Below are 19380 nucleotides of genomic sequence, written 5' to 3'. Positions count from 1 at the left end.
AGGATTAAAATTGAGGGTCGTTTTGAACCGAAAGGTGGTCGTCAGGGGTATTTTAGGACCGATAGGTGGATGGAGGGTATTTTTGTACCAATTCAAATACTTGAGGGGCATTTTAGGCCCTTATCCGATGATAAAATGGGAGATATTTATCAAATTTGGCACTATCTCATATTTATATTTATGTGATTTAACATTAAGTAAAATTGTTTGTTCTTGTAGTTTTTTTATATACTCCCTTTGTTCGTAATTACTTGTCCAATTTTTCTTTTTTACTTGTCCATTTTGACAAATAAAAAAAATGACATTTTTTTTTACCTATTATACCTTTAATTAATTATATTTTTAAAAGATAGAACTTCTTGAAAATCTTAAATTTTTAATTCATCAACTTCATGATTAATAGGGGTAAAATAGTAAACTCACTATGTCAATAATTATTTTCTTAATATGTGTTCCAATTAAAAAATGGACAAATAATTATGGACAGAAAATTACTATTTTGTGTAGTCATTGTAGCACTCTTTCTCTAGTTTTTTTTGGTAAAGAGTGATTGAGATTCCATTATAGTAGTTAAACCAGGCTGCTTTGTCCTGAATCTAATTCATTGCTTTGACAAAATACAAGATCAGTAAGAGTTATGGTAACAATATACGGTAGAAACACTACTGAAAAACAGTAAAAAAGTTAATTTTAAAAAATATCTAAAAAAACTAGTTATGTTTTGAAAAAACATTCAGAATGATGCATTTTATAATTGTGTAATTTTAAATCGAGCTCAAAAGATCAGAAAAAAATGACATCCTGAAGTTGATTATTTCCAATGTATTATAAAAATCGAACTGACCTTTTGCCAATCAAAACTTTACCGACCTCTGATTTGAGATTCGTCTTTTTGGTCGAACTAATTTTTCAGAAAAGAAAATAATCATTCCAACAAAACAGAACAAAAGAGTACTAATAATCGAAGAGAAAGAGGAGAAGGTGTTTTAAGCTAGAATCATGTTCTTCTAAAAGTAAAATAAAAAATAAAGATATTGTGATAATTATGTTAATTTTCTACCTTAATTGTTTATTTCAATATTTTTTCATTTAAAATCAATTTTTCAATAAACTAAGAATATATTATTTCATATTTAATCATCTCTCTACAATTTTTTTCCCGATTTATCTTTACCTCTTCTTAAACCGATTACTATCTTGATGACAGTAAATCAAGTGTAATTCGATTTTTGAGATCTAAAAAGAGTTGCCACTTATTCAAGCTTTCATATGTGAGAACATAGTAAAATATTATCAAGTTGACTCTTTATGGCTACACAAAAAAAATGCACAATATGAAATTATGTATATTTAAATCCTCGGCACACCGATTCAAGCATATTAATGATCTAATATAAAAATCAAACAGGGGCCTTAAACCAATCTACATTATCTTTTATGAGACATAGTACTCCAAATATGTCAAACTTAAATTCTTTTAATAATTTTTTCATTTTATATGAAGATTTTCCTTTTTTCATAAACAATATTCAATATTTTTTAAAAGAAAATAATTTATAAGCTATTATTGTTAAAAGATAAATGAGTGCATTCAAATTTTGAAACATAATGCACATGCCTTTTCTTTTACACAGTTAGAGCCGGCACTGGGTAACTACTATACACTTGTAAACAACAAAAAAATAGTGGGGTCGTTTGACAGAGTGTATAAAAGTCAGTAATGCTTGTATTAGTTATGTATAAATTATTTTTTATGTATTGTTTGATTTGGTGTATTAAAAATAATATGTATTGTATAAAAATATTTATTTACAAAAATATCTTTCACAGTTATGATAGAAAAGATGTAAAAATGATTTTGACGAGTAATTGAGTCTTTAACCATGCTAATGTATCATGTATGTATTCAATCTCTTTGCATTATTAATACCTAGAAATTTATGAAATTAGTAATAGACTCCTCAATACACAATAGAGTATATAACTAATGTAATTATACATAGCATAAAAAGTGTACCATACTAAGGACCGCTAATATATAAAATTAATGCATGCATTATTTTTATTAATAAACTCTACCAAACGACCCTTAATTTAATTAAGAGAAAAATGATATTACCAATATATTGCTTGTATACTCAGATGGCATATATATGGACTTTAGTAGAATTTGTGCATATATATGGACTTTAGTAGAATTTATGTGTCACTTTTATTCAATCATTTAAAAAGAATAATATTTTTTATATTTTGTAAAATGTTAATTTTAAAATGTATGATATTTTTTATGTTTAATAAAAGGTCACTAGACACTGTCTAGTGGTAAATTTGCAGAATAAAAAATAAATTTTAAAATGTATATTTTATGCTTAATGGGATGTTTATAAACATGCAAATATCTATTGTTTATTTTAGACTATATTTTTTTTAAAAAAAATAATTAAATTTTATGTCAAATCAGACACCCTCACAAAAATTGAGACAACGAAAATATAATTTTAAAAAATGAAAAGTCGATACTATTTCCTGATACGATCGAACATGTTCACATAGTCTTGAGGAAAGGACAGATAAGCAATGCATGAAGTTGATTTAAATATAGTAATTCTAGCTGTAAAGGTTAATGTTTCAAATAATTTTATTACATCTAATTAACTATACTCATAATAAATGAAACTAGTTAATTTAAAAGTAAAAGAAAAAATGTCTCAAATTATTCTCTCTATCCAACAATAGTTATCCACACTTGACGCATTCCTTAAGAAACAATAAATAATAGGGTTAATATTATTATATTATCATTTGACTTTATTAAATTTAGTGCTTTGAAAAATATATTAGATGATAAATAATGGAGTATTTAATAGCAAGAATAAAATAGACACAAAATATAAATTATCTCTTAATTTTCTAAATTAGATAAATATTATTGAACAAAGAAAATATTTGTTATGATTTTTAAAAATATATACTCTGTTATTTATAAAAGTTCAAGACAACAAACTTAATTATCAATTTTCTTCTACTTTATCGTTAATAGTTACCACTACTATTCTTGTCCACCTAATTAATACTCCCTTTCTCTTCATAATTACTTGTCCACTTTTTTTTAGTTGTCCATAATTATTTATTCATTTTGACAAATCAAGAAAATACAATTTTTTTTACCTATTACACCTTCAATTAATTACTTTAAAAATGATAGAACTTCTTGAAAATCTTAAGTTTTTAATTCATTCACTTTACAAGTAAAGGGGTAAAATGGACAAGTAATTAGAGTGAGAGGTAGGGGTGTGCATTCGATTTTTCGGTTTGGTTTTATACTATTCAGTTTGGATTTTTCAGTTTTTGGTTTTGAAGAAGTGTAACCCAATCCGAACCAAAATAAATTTGGTTTGGTTTGGTTTGAGTTTTTTCGGTTTGGTTAATCGGTTATGTCAATAATTAGAAACATAACAAAGTTATATTTGCAATTCTAAAAAAATTTATATATATATATATAATATTGAATTTCTTAAATATACTTTTTAATATAAATCATAAGTAAAACGTAAAACACAATACTTAAAAGTATATCAATTATAGATGTCCAAACATAAGAAAATAAACTAAATCATAATGAAAATAACTAAAAAGGGACAAAAGTGGTTAACTCCAACTTAATTCTAAACACACATATATATATATATATATATATATATATATATGTGTGTGTGTGTGTGTGTGTGTACATACACATATATATATATGTATGTATGTATATATATATAATTCGGTTTTTTTGGTTTTCATTTTTCTAAATTCGAAACCAAACAAAGTAAATTATAAATCCAAAATCAAACCAAAAATTTTAAAAACCAATTCAAATTAGAATTTGATTTGATTTGATTTTTCGGTTTAATCCAAATAGTGTACACCCCTAGTGCGAGGGAGTATTTTTTGTTAAGGAGTGTGTAAAGAAAAAGCACTACAAATAATTTGTTTTTGTTCTTATCCTGATTTTGTTCGATGCGATGTTATTTTATTGTATAGGTACTTAGGGTAGCACCAATATATTTAAATTCATAGACCATAATGCTTTTTGAAAAGACCATTTTCCATATTAAAAAAAAAGGAAAGTGATTCTGTCTTATGTAAATTTCAGGCGATAATTAATCTATTGCTTCCAACTAATTAAGGGTGCTAATTATTTCACATGCATCACTAACTTTTTCACAATCAACAAAAAGAATAACTTCCAAAAGTAGGTATTATTCCGTTTCAGTGACTATATATGGGACAAATTGAATAAACGAATATTTCAACTGGTCCAATTTACTTGTTATAATTATTTTTATGTTCTGTAAAAATATATTAATTAAAATATAGTTTATTAATTATTATTTTTAATTTTAATCTTAATTTAATACTATTTTATTTTTCATCATATATTAATCATTCTTTATATTTATTAAGTAAGGATAAAAATGAAAATAAATAATTTAAGAAATTTTATTATATTGACTTGACACAAATCATTAATAAAAAAATTATTTTTAACAAAGAAGTTAGGTAAAATGAAATAGAGGAAGTACAAAGTAAAGCAATAGCATCTTGTAGCATTTAAGGAAACAAAATAAATCATAGGTTAATTAAAAGGAGAGAAGATCATATAAAGAATATCTTTATATTTTTATGGTGTATGTATCTCGATTTTTTCAATTACTCCATGCTTTTAGTTTTATGCATCCTTTTTAACCGGACATAGGGAAAAACAACAAAAGAGAAAATACCAATGGATGCGGTGTAGTAAATAAAACAACTCCTTTCTTAATTAGATGTTTGAGTTTGAATTTTAGATATGAATTTTTTTTGGTAGGGAGCGGTTCCCTCTAAATATAGCCCTACGTGTTATGAATTCAAGTTAGTCAGGTTCTAATACATGTATGGAACCCCGAATGAGAAATAAAAAAAGACAAACTTTCAAAAAAAAAATTAAGTATAAAAGAGCATGTTATGTCTGGTGGGATTTATGTTGGATGTCGGTTTTATTGCAAAATTTGAAATCATCTGGTTTGGTCCTTGAAGAAAATATTTGGATGCACTAATATAAAAATATGTTGTTGTTGATCGTTTTAGTAGACTCTTAATTCCTCTTGGACCTGTAGTAAGACTATTGGGCTTAGGTAAGCCCATGAGGTCGTACATGGAACGGATTTTTCTCTTACATGTTCAAATTCAATTGTTGCCTAGGACAAACAAAGAATTTGCTAATTAAACAATTACACAAGAGTTGATCAATTCAATTGTTGCCAAAGGACAAACAAAAAAAATTTGAGACTGAAAACGATAAATAAATTGTGTACCGTATATTAAACACGTAAAAATATCTTATATTAAAGTTATAATATATAATTGAAAATCTTTCATATAAGCTATCCAACTATTATATTTCCGTAATTGGTTCGGATTAATCGAGAGCAGATACCAAATACTAAATAATTAAAGAAAAAGAAATAGTCCACCAATGGCTTGGTGTATAGAGTAGTTATTTAACAAAGCCGTCCAAAGCTTATCGTTGATATTGTCAAAAATACAAAAGGTAAAGACAAACAAGTTCATAAAACAAACATTTCCAAATGGAGTTTACTTAAACTGCAATTTGTGTGAAATATCAAAAATACCATCTAAGCCATGTTTCTCAGCAAATTTTTGAACATGTTGCTATTTTTAGTAATTTTTGTTATCCCTTCTTTATATTCATTGAACTTCAATCTCACCAATATCAATCCTTCTTATGTTAATCTCTCTATCAATGTCACTGGAGACGCCTATGTAACGAAACAGGGCATACAAGTTACGCCTAATGAACGTAACATTACATTAAGTAGGAAAACAGGACGCGCCACGTACATTGAGACACTGCAGTTATGGGACAAAGCTACAGGGGAAATGACAGATTTTACTACACATTTCTCTTTTGTTATTGATTCAAATGGTAATGATCGTTTTGCTGATGGACTAGCCTTTTTCTTAGCTCCTGTTGGTTCGAGTATTCCAGTTGGTTCGTTTGGCAGTGGCCTTGGTCTTGTTGATGCTGAGACAGAAAACATGTCATCACATGAGTCATTTGTTGCTGTAGAGTTCGATACACATGTGAATAACTGGGACCCCTCAGACATACATGTAGGCATCAATATAAATTCTATGGAATCTGTTGCTACAACAATATGGAAAAATGACATTAAACTTGGGAAGAAAAATGATGCTTGGATTAGTTACAATGCTAATTCCAAGGTTCTTGAAGTTGTTTTCACAGGATTTGAGAAAAAATATAATCGAGACAAACTAAGCTACCCGGTTGATCTGAGGGATTATTTGCCTGAGTATGTTAGTTTTGGCTTCTCAGCATCAACTGGACAATTGTTTCAGAAAAACAATGTCAAGTCCTGGGATTTCAATTCAAGTTTGAGTTTTGATGCTATCAAAGTTCCACAACAGCCTAGTGCAAGTCCTCCTATACAAGCTCAAGATCCAAGAAATCATCCTATTCAAGGTCAAAATCCAAATGATCCTCCAATTACTCATGTTCAAGAACCAAAGGGTCCTCCTCAAGAAGTACTCAGCACCTCGGGAAAAGGAAGCAAGGGACTAGTAGTCGGATCAAGCATAGGTTTACCTATTCTGATTCTTGGTTTGATAACTGCCAGTTGCTTTTTGTGGAGGAAAAAGAGGAAAGGAGATAAGAAATTAGACCATGTCTTCATTGATCTAGATATGGATGATGAATTTGAAAAGGGTACCGGTCCTAAGAAGTTCTCGTATGGTGAATTAGCTCGTGCAACAAACAACTTTGCTGAGGGACAGAAGCTTGGAGAAGGGGGATTTGGTGATGTTTATAAAGGTTTATTGAAGGAATGTAACTCATATGTTGCTGTTAAGAGAGTGTCAAAAGGGTCTAAACAAGGGATAAAGGAGTATGCATCAGAAGTGAAGATCATCAGTCGATTAAGGCATAGAAATTTGGTTCAACTTATCGGTTGGTGCCACGAGAAAGAGAAGCTTCATCTTGTTTATGAATTGATGCCCAATGAAAGCCTAGATAAACATCTTTTCAAAGAAAAGTCATTGTTGGTCTGGGAAATAAGGTGGAAAATTGCTCAAGCAATTGCCTCAGCTTTGCTGTATCTACACGAAGAGTGGGAACAATGCGTAGTCCATAGGGACATAAAAGCAAGTAATGTCATGTTGGATTCAAACTTCACTGCTAAATTAGGTGATTTTGGGTTGGCTAGGCTTATTGACCATGACAAAGGATCTCAAACAACAATGTTAGCAGGGACCGTGGGGTATATGGCACCGGAATGTATCATGAATGGAAAAGCTAGCAAGGAGTCAGATGTATACAGCTTTGGAATAGTAGCATTGGAAATAGCAAGTGGAAGAAGATCAATAAATATTAAAGCACCAGAAGATGAAGTGAGATTGGTTGAATGGGTGTGGAGCCTCTATGGAACGGGAGAGCTAGTCGAAGCAACTGATCCAAGATTGAATAAAATGTTTAATGAGAAAGAAATGGAACGTTTAATGGTCATCGGTCTATGGTGTGCTCATCCAGACAACAAACTCAGGCCATCAATAAGGCAAGCAATCCATGTTCTAAATTCTGAAGGCCAATTACCAAATCTTCCATCAAGAATGCCAGTTGCAACATATTCACCCCCTCCATTGAATATGTTTTCGTCTCCATTTTCAAATACCTATGAATTTAATAAGCAGGAGCAGACTATGACTTACACTATTTCCTCAAGTGTCTATACTTCGTCAGCTGCTTCATCGACAAAATCACTTTTGTAAACCATGACTACTGCTTTTCTTTTTTTTTTATATTGAATTCTCTCATGGATGATTAAATTCTAAGTTTTGTTAAAAGTTGAGAATTCAATTCACTTTGACAGCAAAAATAAAATGATTGTTTTTCTTTTTAGTGTTGACTGATTTTTCGTCTTTCAAAAGGTCGAGTTTTGGGGGAAGTTGTTAGTTGAGGTTTTTCTTAGTAAACAGCTTCTTGATAAAACAAAGTCGTTCATAGACTCATTAGGACCAAAAGCCACCAGCAAGGTACCAAAAATTTCTACAGTTTTGTGTTTAAAATGAACAATCCTTTACTCTTTAGGCAGATGCATATTAATTTTTATAGAAGGAATTAACTTCTTCAAAATGCTCCTGCACAACACGTAAGGCCTCCAAGGGTGAAAAGGGATATAGATCGAATATCATACGAGAAAGCCTACTAGTTGGAACATCTTAGAAATCCCTTAGAGAATATTTGAGATTCATATCAATCGGCATAAAAGAAATTGGGGTAAAATTTTATATTCATTATATTAGTTTAATTTTACACCGAGGGAAGAGAAGCTTGACAAAAAAACTTTTGTAGGAAATAAATAACCTAATTCTAGTCCTAGTTTACTTTGTATTACTCATTCCTAAGTTTTAGTTTATTTTGGTTATTATTAGTATTATAAATAGGAATACTAAGGTACAAATATACCAGAGTTCTGCCACATACTCAGCCGGCGTCAAGAATTTAAGCAGTCGATACAAATGGACGATGCTTCAAATTCAACCGCTATTCCAAAAAAGAAGCTTCATACTTATTTAGAAGAATTATTCAAGAAAAAGAGTTCTGTCAGAGAAAACGCACTAAGGATATTGGTTAAGCAATTTCAGACCAATGTCCATTACGAATTTGTTGAAAATAATTTTGTCACTTTGATACATCGATGCCAAAATTGCTTGAAACGGGGTTCAGCATTGGAGATTGATTTAGCATTACAACTAATAGGATTTGTTGTTTTGACTCTTGGTGCCGGTGATAATGCACATGAGGTGTATGAAGAATTGCTTATGTTAGTTCCTGAACTCCTCATCAAGTCCAAATTATCTCACGCGATCAAGGTGTTCGAGTGTTTGTCTATTGTCACTTCTGTTGGTGCCACAGACTTTGTAGACACCGAAAGATCAATGGAAATTATATGGCAATTCTTGAATCAAGAAACCAAACATCCATCCTCTGTGGCGGCTGCAGCAATATCAGGTTGGGTTCTCCTTCTTTCAGGCATCGATCGATGGAACGTTAGTCCCAAAAAGTGGAAAGAATCGATCCCGTTTCTTCTGAAACAATTAGAGGAAGATGATGAACATGTTAATGTTGCTAGCATTGAAGCGCTAGCTTTGATTTTTGAAATTGGCAGTCTTGAGAAATTTTCAAATCAAGCCAGAGAATACGCAAGCATGAAGGACATGAAAGATGGGATAATGGAGCATGTAAAGAGAGTATGCAAAGGCACCAAACAAGACACTTCAAAAATTCTCGAGGATGATTACGATAAGACAGTCACCCTCACATTAGGCAGAACAAGTCTCACTTTTAGCACCTGGTCAAAGTTGAAACAGATGAGTTACATAAGGAAATTTTTAGGCAACGGTTTCAAAAATCATATGATGGAAAACGAACACCTCCACAACGTTTTTCATTTTGCACCTGCAACGAAATGTAGTGATGATTTAGAACTGTACAAACCTGAGTTTGAAGAGGTGGTTTTTCGAGTTTTTGTACCTGAAGTTAGAAGAGAAAATTGTGCAAACAGGATTCATAAGTCCCATAATTCTCTACTGAGCAAGGGAAGGACTAAGTTGCGGAACAAGTACAGAAGTCTTGCAGAGGAGACCAAGGCTGGGTACATTGCTGATGAAGAGCTTGACTGAAATATTGTTTTCAATTGGGGTAAATTCTTTGCCATGATAATGAAATATACGATTTCTACGCATTATTTGTTTCTATCTTCAACTTAAGTGGTTCCCTTTCTTCTTATTAAGGGAAAAAACATCACATAATTTTACTTTGAAAACTCGGAGTTTGAAAATTTAGAAAAATATGTCCTTTTTCATTGTCATTCACATAACACCATACACCAGAGTCATTGTCGTATGTTTCACCAGTATCATATAAATCATTAAGTCCAGGCAGCACCAAATTTTCAGTTGGAATAACTTAAACAACTATAAGTTGCAGCCCATTATATTATCTATAGTTAATAAGAGACATGAAGTGATATTAATTGAGTAATAATTGAACTCTGGTCTCAGAAGAGATGTACAAGAATTCCCTTTATTTCACACTGTAACATGTCAGAATGATAATACAACATAGAAGAAATACTGAATCATAAACATGTGTTTCATTTTTTTATCCAATTATTGGCTCCTCCCACACTGGATCTTTAATCTCAGAACCAGCATCATCATAACAGGGGGAAATGCAGCCACTTCCCATATCATACCGTCTCCAGCCATCAATGTAACGATGAGTAAAATACACACAGTTGTTTCTGCAGCCAACTTGACTTGCAGGCACTGATAGACCACATTTAATCCCCGCGAATAACGTTCTATCTCCAAGGCTTTCCAATCTTAACCATGAAAAATCTTCAATCTTCAGCTTGAACACTTCCACTTTGTCCACCACCCTGTTTGATCTTTCTGAGATCAGGAAAATGAGCAAGATCTCTCCATTAGATTCAACCAAGTACTCTATGAAATGCCTTGAGTAGCTTGAAGGAATGGCTTGCCTTCTACTAAGTCGCGTGACTTGAAACTGATTTTCAACTTCTTCTATTACAGCCAGGGTTCCTTGCAAACTTAGTGCATAAAACTTCCCTTCGAAGATAATGGCATTGCTGAATTGTATCAGTTGCCCCTTAGGATCATTCGGATCAATAAGACCATTTTGACTGCTTTCTTGTTTCATCCATTTTTGGTTTTTTCCCAACTGATAAACTACAAAAGCTGGAAAACAACAATGGCCATCCCTTGGAAATAAAAATGTTTTTTTATGATCAGACGAGTAAGTAGCCCAACAACCATGGGCTCTGGAACTACTCAGAAAGCAATAATCTATAGGTACCTTTTCTCCTTCCACAATCGACCAAGGTGAGTAGTAGTGAAAATGCTTCCAAGGATCATAACGCGGCCTTCTTTTACCATGCCACCAATAGCAACCAGCTTCTTCAAATGAGAAGTTGAAGGTATGCTGCTGAGTTTTGCAATAGTATTGAGGTTCATTTGAAAGCTCAAGCCATGGTGATTGTGCAGTGGAATCACATTTTCTCGACACACATCTCCATGATTTAGGAATACCAGCAGTACCTATGGATTCAACTAGTTTTGAAGGTCTTGGTTGCTTTTTGAGAAAGTTGAGTAGCTTTTCAGGAAGATTTTGCCATTGTTCAACAGAAGCAGACTCTTCTTTAGATGAAGTTTTCTGTTTCCTCCTATCATTTGGAGCCATGTCTAGATAATGGTCGAAAAAAAACAGAGTCTAATTCCGAGCTTGTCTGACTATCCAAAAAGTGCTTTTATAATCTAATCCTCCCTGTTCTAGCTGTTTATTTTATGAGCCTTAGGCTCCAAGAATCAAGATGTTGACTTCTTCAGAAATTATTTTTCATTTATGTTTTTGTTAATCAGTTACAAAATTAATATATAAGGCATCTAAATAGTCAACTCAACTATTTAATTGAAAGAAACTACCACTAACCTTGTTCTCCAAGAGATCAACTACCTTGGAAGCTAGCTTACTTTTTGGCCACATCTGATCTTGATCACTTTTAAGCCTGCCTCAAGCTACATGCCCATACCATTTCCTTTGCCAGCTCCCATTTGCACAAAAAAAAAGTCAGAAGGAAAAGAATCAAATTTCACCAAAGAAAGAAACCAATACCAGCCCAAGGCAATGGCCATGTCTTCCCAAAGAACTCACCAGCTTAATCTCAAGTGAACCGAGTCTACTGGAAAACATCACTTTTGGTGGTGTCACCAAGTCACAGAGATCAGCAAAGTCAAAAATATTGTAGGCCAATAGGGAAGCCGCTATGGCCACAACTCACTGAAATTCAACAAAACAAGAATCATTCTCACTGCTTCCATATCTGGCTTTATATGGGATATTACTAGCCTTATGGTAGAAGATTGCGGACATGGAAGGACCCGTGGATATATTTCAAGGGTCATTCACTCATTCCCATGGTGCACTAATAGCAGTGGGATGCTGTCCAGATAATTTTCTTTTGTGAAACTCCTAACAGAGAGGGACTAAATGTCACCTGTCCCTTTTATAATTTTCTTCTTCTTTATTAATCACTATAATATTTCGATTTGCCATGGGGGCAAAGCATGGAAAATGAGTTAATAGAAACATGAACTGATGCAAGTGATGTAACAATAATAATAATTGAACTTTGGTCTCAGAAGAGATGTACAGGAATTCCTTTTATTTCACACTGTAACAAGGTTACTAACATGTCAGAATGATAATACAACATAGAAGAAATACTGAATCATAAACATGTGTTTCATCGTCGTGATGTTCTTTTTCCAATTATTGGCTCCTCCCACACTGGATCTTTAATCTCAGAACCAGCATCATCATAACAGGGGGAAATGCAGCCACTTCCTATATCATACAGTCTCCAGCCATCAATGTAATGATGAGTAAAATAGACACAGTTGTTTCTGCAGCCAATTTGACTTGCAGGCACTGACATACCACATTTAATCCCTGCGAATAACGTTCTATCCCCGAGGTTTTCCAATCTTAACCATGACAAATCTTCAATCTTCAGCTTGAACACTTCCACTTTGTCCACCACCCTGTTTGATCTTTCTGAGATCAGAAAAATGAGCAAGATCTCTCCATTAGATTCAACCAAGTACTCTATGAAATGCCTTGAGTAGCTTGAAGGAATGGCTTGCCTTCTACTAAATCGCGTGACTTGAAACTGATTTTCAACTTCTTCTATTACAGCCAGGGTTCCTTGCGAACTTAGTGCATAAAACTTCCCTTTGAAGATAATGGCATTGCTGAATTGTATCAGTTGCCCCTTAGGATCATTCGGATCAATAAGACCATTTTGACTGCTTTCTTGTTTCATCCATTTTTGGTTTCCTCCTAACTTAGAAACTACAAAAGCTGGAAAACAACAACCGCCACCACCATTAGAGGAATAGGGAAATAAAAATGTTTTTTTGCGATCAGACGAGGAAGTAGACCAATAACAATAGGCTCTTGAACTATTCAGAAAGCAGTAATCAATAGGTAGCTTATCTCCTTTCAAAATCCACCAAGGTGAGTAGTTGTGAAAATGCTTCCAAAGATCATAACGCGGCCTTCTTCTACCATTCCACCAATAGCAACCAGCTTCTTCAAATGAGATGCTGAAGGCATGCTGCTGAGTTTTGCAATAGTATTGAGGTTCATTTGAAAGCTCAAGCCACGGTGATTGTGAAATGGAATCACATTTTCTCGACACACATCTCCATGATTTAGAAATACCAGCAGTACCTATGGATTCAACTAGTTTTGAAGGTCTTGGTTGCTTTTTGAGAAAGTTGAGTAGCTTTTCAGGAAGATTTTGCCATGGTTCCACATAAGAAGGCTCTTCTTTTGATGAAGTTTTCTGTTTCCTCTTAATATTTGGAGCCATGTATAGATAATTGTCAAAAGGAACAAAGTTTAATTCTGCAGCTTATCGAACAATCCAAAAAATGCTTTTATAATCTAATCCTCTCTGTTCTAGCTGTTTATTTTATTAGCCTTAAGCTCCAAGAAGGAAAGGCCAAGGCGGTTGCATTTGATGAAATTGACAAATCCCCTGAAGAGAAAAAGAGAGGAATTACTATTGCTACAGTAGGGGATACTTCTCCTTCCTTAGTGGTGTAATATTTTTTATTTCGATTTGTATTTAATGCTTTAGCTGTTGTTTCTTATGCTTCACATTACCGAGGACATGACTCTAGATAGGAAGGAGTGGAGGTCGCGTATTAAGGTTGAAGGTTAGTAGGGTTAGCGTGTTGTCTTCCCTTGCAAGGGTATGGGTTGTTAGCGTTTGGAGTAGACCTAGCCTTATGTTGTTTACTGCGTTTCACGCATCGCATTACTTTCTTGTCGTTATTGTCTCATTTGTTGATTATACGCTGTCTTTTGTATTGGCTGTTATGTTTTATATATATCTCTCCTGTCACTTAGATTTGTTGTTCTTGAGCTGAGGGTCTCCCGGAAACAGCCTCTCTACCTCCACGAGGTAGTGGCAAGATCTGCGTACACTTTACCCTCCCCAGACCCCACCTAGTGGGATTTCACTGGGCATGTTGTTGTTGTTGTTGTTAATCAGTTACAAAATTAATATATAAGGCATCTAAATAGTCAACTCAACTATTTAATTGAAAGAAACTACCACTAACCTTGTGCTCCAAGGTTGATTCTTGAAAAATAATGACTTCTGCATTTTATGCTTACAAAAGTTCAAACTGGAGAACAAACATCTCATCTAACTACTGAGCATTCCACTAATAATTGGCAGTTTAATGAAATGGGAAGTGCAAACCTAGTTCATTGCCCTGATTATATGATTATGGTTCTGAAAACAAAAAGTACAGTATGGATTTATAAACAAGAACTCCAGTTACCATAGCACCAAAACATACTTGAAATAGATGAGTGGTCCAAAAAGAAACATGCTCTATTTGAAATGCATTGTAGCTGTATAGCAAAAATATTCTATAAAATATATGATGATTAACCTATTCTTGGTCTTATCTCAATTCCTTCAACAATAAGGCCTTCCTTATGAGATACAGAGTCTTTCACCTCTTTCATACTCATTTCTATGCAGTCGTCTTCATTTTCAGTAAAAAACTCGCCCAATTCTATCTGAAACCAGCCATCATCTCTAAGTTTAGGACGTTGAATATCAGATTGCATGACACTAGAAGCATCCTCCATATCCACATCAGAGGGTGGAGTAAAAACCTCATAATCATCATCTGATTCCCCGATCTCTGCCTCTTCAAAGCGATCACGCCGTTGAGGTCTACCCTCAGGCACCAGAAATGCTAATCGCGTGTCGACTTCAACACCAGAAATTCCAACTGAAACCTCTGAGGGTCGATAAATAAAACCATATTCATCTTCCAGCTTGTAAACAAGGTAAGCTGTGTAGGATGTCCGAGGTGACAGCATCCCAGCTCTTATTTTGCCCAGAATGTCGAGCCACCAAACATGTATGAGCTCAGCTACCTCTGGAAACCTGATTTGACAAACAATTGTCGTTAAATATGCATACATCTGTTTCAGGAAAAGGATAGTAGCTAGATATCCGCGGAAACAAAAAAGGCAAACCTGGACTCTGGTAGTGAAGTCCATTTCCAATATTGGGGTGTATCACTCCATGTAATTTGAAGATCCCTTGCACCTAGAAAGTAGCATTTCTTTCCGGTCCGTTTATCCAGTGAGAAACTCTGTTGAACAATAGCGTAAAGTAAGAAATGCACAACTAATGAAACACGACAAGGTTACAGAAACATGTTCCAATAGAGATTTTACAAGATGAGCAGGGTGGAACCAAATTTTTTACTAAGGTTCAAAATATAAACAATTAACACACAAAGAAGCCAAGAGGATTCAACTTCTAATATACATGCATAAAAAATATTTTTAACCAAGTATAAAAAGTGTAATATTTCGCCAAAAACCCGTTGGCCCTACCTGCCTCCGCCCCTGATGACAAGAGATGTCTGTTTATAAAAACATCTTAAAGGATAAAGATAAGTAGCACTAGCCTTTGAGGGAAATAAAGGAAAACATTTACTACCAAATTAAATTTTCAAGTTAATTTGTGTTCTCTACCCAAGGTAATAAAGTTGATGGTAGGAGTTATGAGCAAACTCATAATTTATTACTTACAAGTTGACAATTGACACTCCATTAGTGAGAAAAAGATCACAAGCTTAGTTTATTAAAACAATTTTTAAATCTAGTATTTACTAATCAATACATTTTAAAGGACATCCTCAATAATCAATAATTCAATACCATGATCTTCACCTTGTAAACTACAGGTGTATAAGGTTCGAGCCTCTAAGAAAATTTTTAAAAAAAAATCATGTTGGAAACACCGCCATCAGAATTGGGTCTTGCTATGCGTAAATCTGAATTTAGTCTTGCCCCAATAGAGTACTGGACACCATATGGAAAAATCAAAACAGAGACAAAAAAGTCTACAGGTCCCTTAGGGTTTTGGCAAAAGCTAATAACTTCGGCTCAATTTTGTATATGTATTAAAAATTATACCCATTAAAGCTACTTTTTTACTATTAAAATCTGGAACATATAAACTCAAAATTCGACCCCACCCAAGATAATTCATGCGATTGGTATTGCAGACAAAAAGTACGCTATGGAGTCTCTTAAATAACACTAAATTGACTAATGAAAAGTATAAATACAATCCTTTAGCTTTTCATTTATTACCTTGCGACCTGCATCAATTAAGAGAGGGCTATGGCAGAGATAAACAAAGAGATCCTTCTTTGAATGAAATTCAGGGATGGGACTCGGTGATGCAGCAATGATCGACTGATAATCGGAGGGCAGAAATTTTTCCCAAATGGAATCAGACTCCGCGGCGGAATGAAGTGATTTAGAGACGAGGGAAATGCGGCAGACGTCGAGAGGGCTTGTAAAGGCCAAGATTTTCGCAGTACAATCCTCCGGTAGCATCGACAAACCATTAAAATTCTCCATTTACTTGAAGTGAGCGCTGTAAAATCTGGGTTTGAAATGTGAATATACAAGCTCAAACGAATTTTCTAGGTCAGATGTTTTTAACTCAAAATAGATTTTAAATTTTTTTTGTTGAGTTTCGATCAAAATAATTCTCTTATTTAATTGTTTTTAAGTTTAAAATATTTTTTGAGCAATTTTATAGCAGTTGAGTAAGATTAAAAAGTTTTTTTAAAGTCAAAATAATTAAATAAATTGCGTAAAAGTTACTCCCTTTTTTCCTAATTACACGTCCACTTTTGAATTAATACACCTATTAATAAAATAATGATTGATATAATGAGTTTACCATTTTAGCCATATCAATTATGAAGTAAATGAATTAAAATTTAAGTTTTTTTTTAGATATTCTACATTTTTCAAAGTAATTATCTGAAGATATAATATGTAAAAAAACATCTTTTCTAGATTTGTCAAAAATAGACAAGTAAAAAAAGAAAAAATGGACAAGTTATTAGTAACAGAGGTAGTATGAGTTAAATTTTTTTATTTATATAAGTCAAAAATCAATTCAAACACAAACTTATGATTTTTGACTTATACACATACTATTCATATTAAGTGACGGTAACTTATAACTTTTGACTTATATTTTTACTTATTCATATTAAGTGAATCATTGATATATAACACTTTTTAAAAAAAATATATTTAAGAATATGTATCAAAAGCTAATTCTTAATATTAGCTTTTTTGATCATTTTCAAATAATTCTAATTAAAAAATGGAATTTTTTTTTAAAAATCTCATTAAATGAAGGATAAATATAGGAAGGGAGAAAGTTCGCAAGAGTTTTCTTAAATTTTGAATGATTAGCTTATTTTCAACTATAAAAAAATCTCAATAAATTTATTTTATAAGAACTAGAGATTATAAATTATACGTCAATTCAAGCGACTCATTATTTCAATGAATAAGAATTGGACAAGTGTCTTGATCTCTTTTATCTTGCGAGGATTAGTTAATTTGCACCATACATAGCTAAGTATTCGATCTATATATACAATGTAATTTATAAAAAATGTTCTCCACTTTTGAGAACCATAATCATCAAAACAGGGCGAAATATTATCACTTCCCAATTCATAAAACTTCCAAGTATCAGTAGCATGGTCATTGAAGTAGATACAGTTGCTTCTGCAGCCCAATTGACTACTTGCATTAACTGATATACAACAATTAGTCCCTGCAAACAACGTTCTATTTCCAAGATTATCCAATTTTAACCATGATACATCATCCATCTCTAGCTTCATCACTTCAACTTTATCTACCTTCCTAATCGATTGTTCCGAAATCAAAAAAATCAACAAGATCTCTCCATTGGATTCAACAAAATACTCCGTGAAATGCTTTGAGTAAACTGATGGAACAGCCCTACTACTGCTTACTTTAGTCACCTGAAATTTCGATTCAATTACCACTAAAGTACCCTGCAAACTTATTGCATAAAACTTCCCTTCAAAACCAATAGCATTAGTAAGTATCATAAGTTGTCTTTTTGAACAATTCGGATCGATGAGATTACTCGTTTGTTTCATCCATTTATAAGGGTATCCTGTATGACAAGCCACGAAAAGTGGATAGGAACATCCTGTTAGTACCATAACAGACCAATTGTTGTAAGGAATTGAAGACAGAGTTGCAAATTTGAATGGAATTGAGTGATCCCAAAGGGGAATACTCCAAATCTCCAATAACAGTTTCTAACAGTAGGAATCAAAAGAGTATACTCTGCAGAATCGTTTCCACCAGCCATAATCGATCCAACAACCATAAAAACGCGTCCAGGGATCATTCCGTGGTCTTTTACTGTAACACGAATATTGACCTGATCGAAATGAGATGTTGAGAGTATGTTTAATGTGTTGATCTTTGTTAGGAAGTAATTCAAGCCATGTTAGTTGTGAATTACAACTACATTGCTTAGATCCTACTCTCCATGATTTGGCAACACCGCCAAAACTGATGTTTTGCATTAGATGATATTGTTTTCCAATTAAGTTTAGGAGTTTTTGAGGGAGATTTGGCCATGGCTCTACAATGGTTTGAACATTTTCTTGAGGTTTCACTAGCTTTTCCTTTTTCTTGTGACGAGCCATGTTTGGATAATTTTAGAGCCTGTTTGGACGGGCTTTTAAGCTGGTCAAACTGACTTAAAAGCCAGTTTTTGACTTATTAGAGTGTTTGGCAATTATCAAAATGACTTATTTTAAGTCAAAAATGACTTATTTTAAGCCAAAAGCTAAAAGCTAGGTGGGGGGGAGCTTTTTTTTTTAAAACTTAAAAGCCCTTTTATGTTGACCAAGTATATTACCTTTTTGCCCTTAATTCTTTTATACAATTTTCAAATTGCCCATATTGAATTATTATTATTATTATTATTATTATTATTATTATAATAATAATTATAATTATAATAATAATAATTCCTTTTGATTTCGAAATTCAGTATAAAAAGGGAAGTGATAACTCCCTCCCAGACTTCTTATCAAGGGAATATCTTTCTTCTGATGGGTTTTCTTGACTTCTTTCCTGATAAAGATTTGGTTACGATTTTGAAGGCAGTTCCTCTTATTAGAGATTTAAAGGAACTTATATTATGGAAAATTATAGATGGAATGGTGATTGATATTGTCAATAATTACATGATTGAACAAGAGCTTTATGAAAGATTTTATTGTGATGAAGTTTATAACCTCTTACATGATTAAAAA

The 19380-nt window shown here is 32.8% G+C and overlaps 5 protein-coding genes and 1 pseudogene across 5 annotated transcripts; 2 read left to right on the top strand and 4 right to left on the bottom strand.

The window, feature by feature from the left end:
* The first annotated feature begins 5673 nt into the window (after positions 1-5673).
* LOC125816057 (L-type lectin-domain containing receptor kinase IX.1-like) lies at positions 5674-7836 on the top strand. Its single transcript, XM_049495650.1, has one exon. It carries the CDS (start codon positions 5674-5676, stop codon positions 7834-7836), a length of 2163 nt encoding a protein of 720 aa, XP_049351607.1.
* Positions 7837-8586: 750 nt separating this feature from the next.
* LOC125815035 (uncharacterized) lies at positions 8587-9242 on the top strand. The gene is made up of 2 exons (XM_049494442.1): positions 8587-9117; positions 9237-9242. The coding sequence occupies exons 1-2, from the start codon at positions 8587-8589 to the stop codon at positions 9240-9242; spliced, it is 537 nt and encodes a 178-aa protein (XP_049350399.1).
* A 989-nt stretch (positions 9243-10231) lies between these two features.
* Positions 10232-10792, bottom strand: LOC125815034 (uncharacterized). The gene has a single exon (XM_049494440.1). It carries the CDS (start codon positions 10790-10792, stop codon positions 10232-10234), a length of 561 nt encoding a protein of 186 aa, XP_049350397.1.
* A 1603-nt stretch (positions 10793-12395) lies between these two features.
* Positions 12396-13010, bottom strand: LOC125815033 (uncharacterized). The gene has a single exon (XM_049494439.1). The coding sequence runs from the start codon at positions 12972-12974 to the stop codon at positions 12396-12398; it is 579 nt and encodes a 192-aa protein (XP_049350396.1). The 5' UTR covers positions 12975-13010.
* Positions 13011-14540: 1530 nt separating this feature from the next.
* Positions 14541-16647, bottom strand: LOC125815745 (F-box protein PP2-B10-like). The gene is made up of 3 exons (XM_049495294.1): positions 16352-16647; positions 15221-15339; positions 14541-15128 (listed from the first exon to the last, which is right to left on the bottom strand). The coding sequence occupies exons 1-3, from the start codon at positions 16622-16624 to the stop codon at positions 14618-14620; spliced, it is 903 nt and encodes a 300-aa protein (XP_049351251.1). The 5' UTR covers positions 16625-16647; the 3' UTR covers positions 14541-14617.
* A 900-nt stretch (positions 16648-17547) lies between these two features.
* LOC125815032 (putative F-box protein At3g25750) lies at positions 17548-18765 on the bottom strand (annotated as a pseudogene).
* Between the last annotated feature and the right edge of the window lie 615 nt (positions 18766-19380).

Source organism: Solanum verrucosum, unplaced genomic scaffold, assembly GCF_900185275.1.
Source record: "Solanum verrucosum unplaced genomic scaffold, falcon-dt-bn FXZP01000261.1, whole genome shotgun sequence".
NCBI lineage: Eukaryota > Viridiplantae > Streptophyta > Magnoliopsida > Solanales > Solanaceae > Solanum > Solanum verrucosum.
The sequence above is the reverse complement of the archived record's forward strand: the minus strand, read 5'-3'. Positions and strand labels throughout refer to the sequence as shown.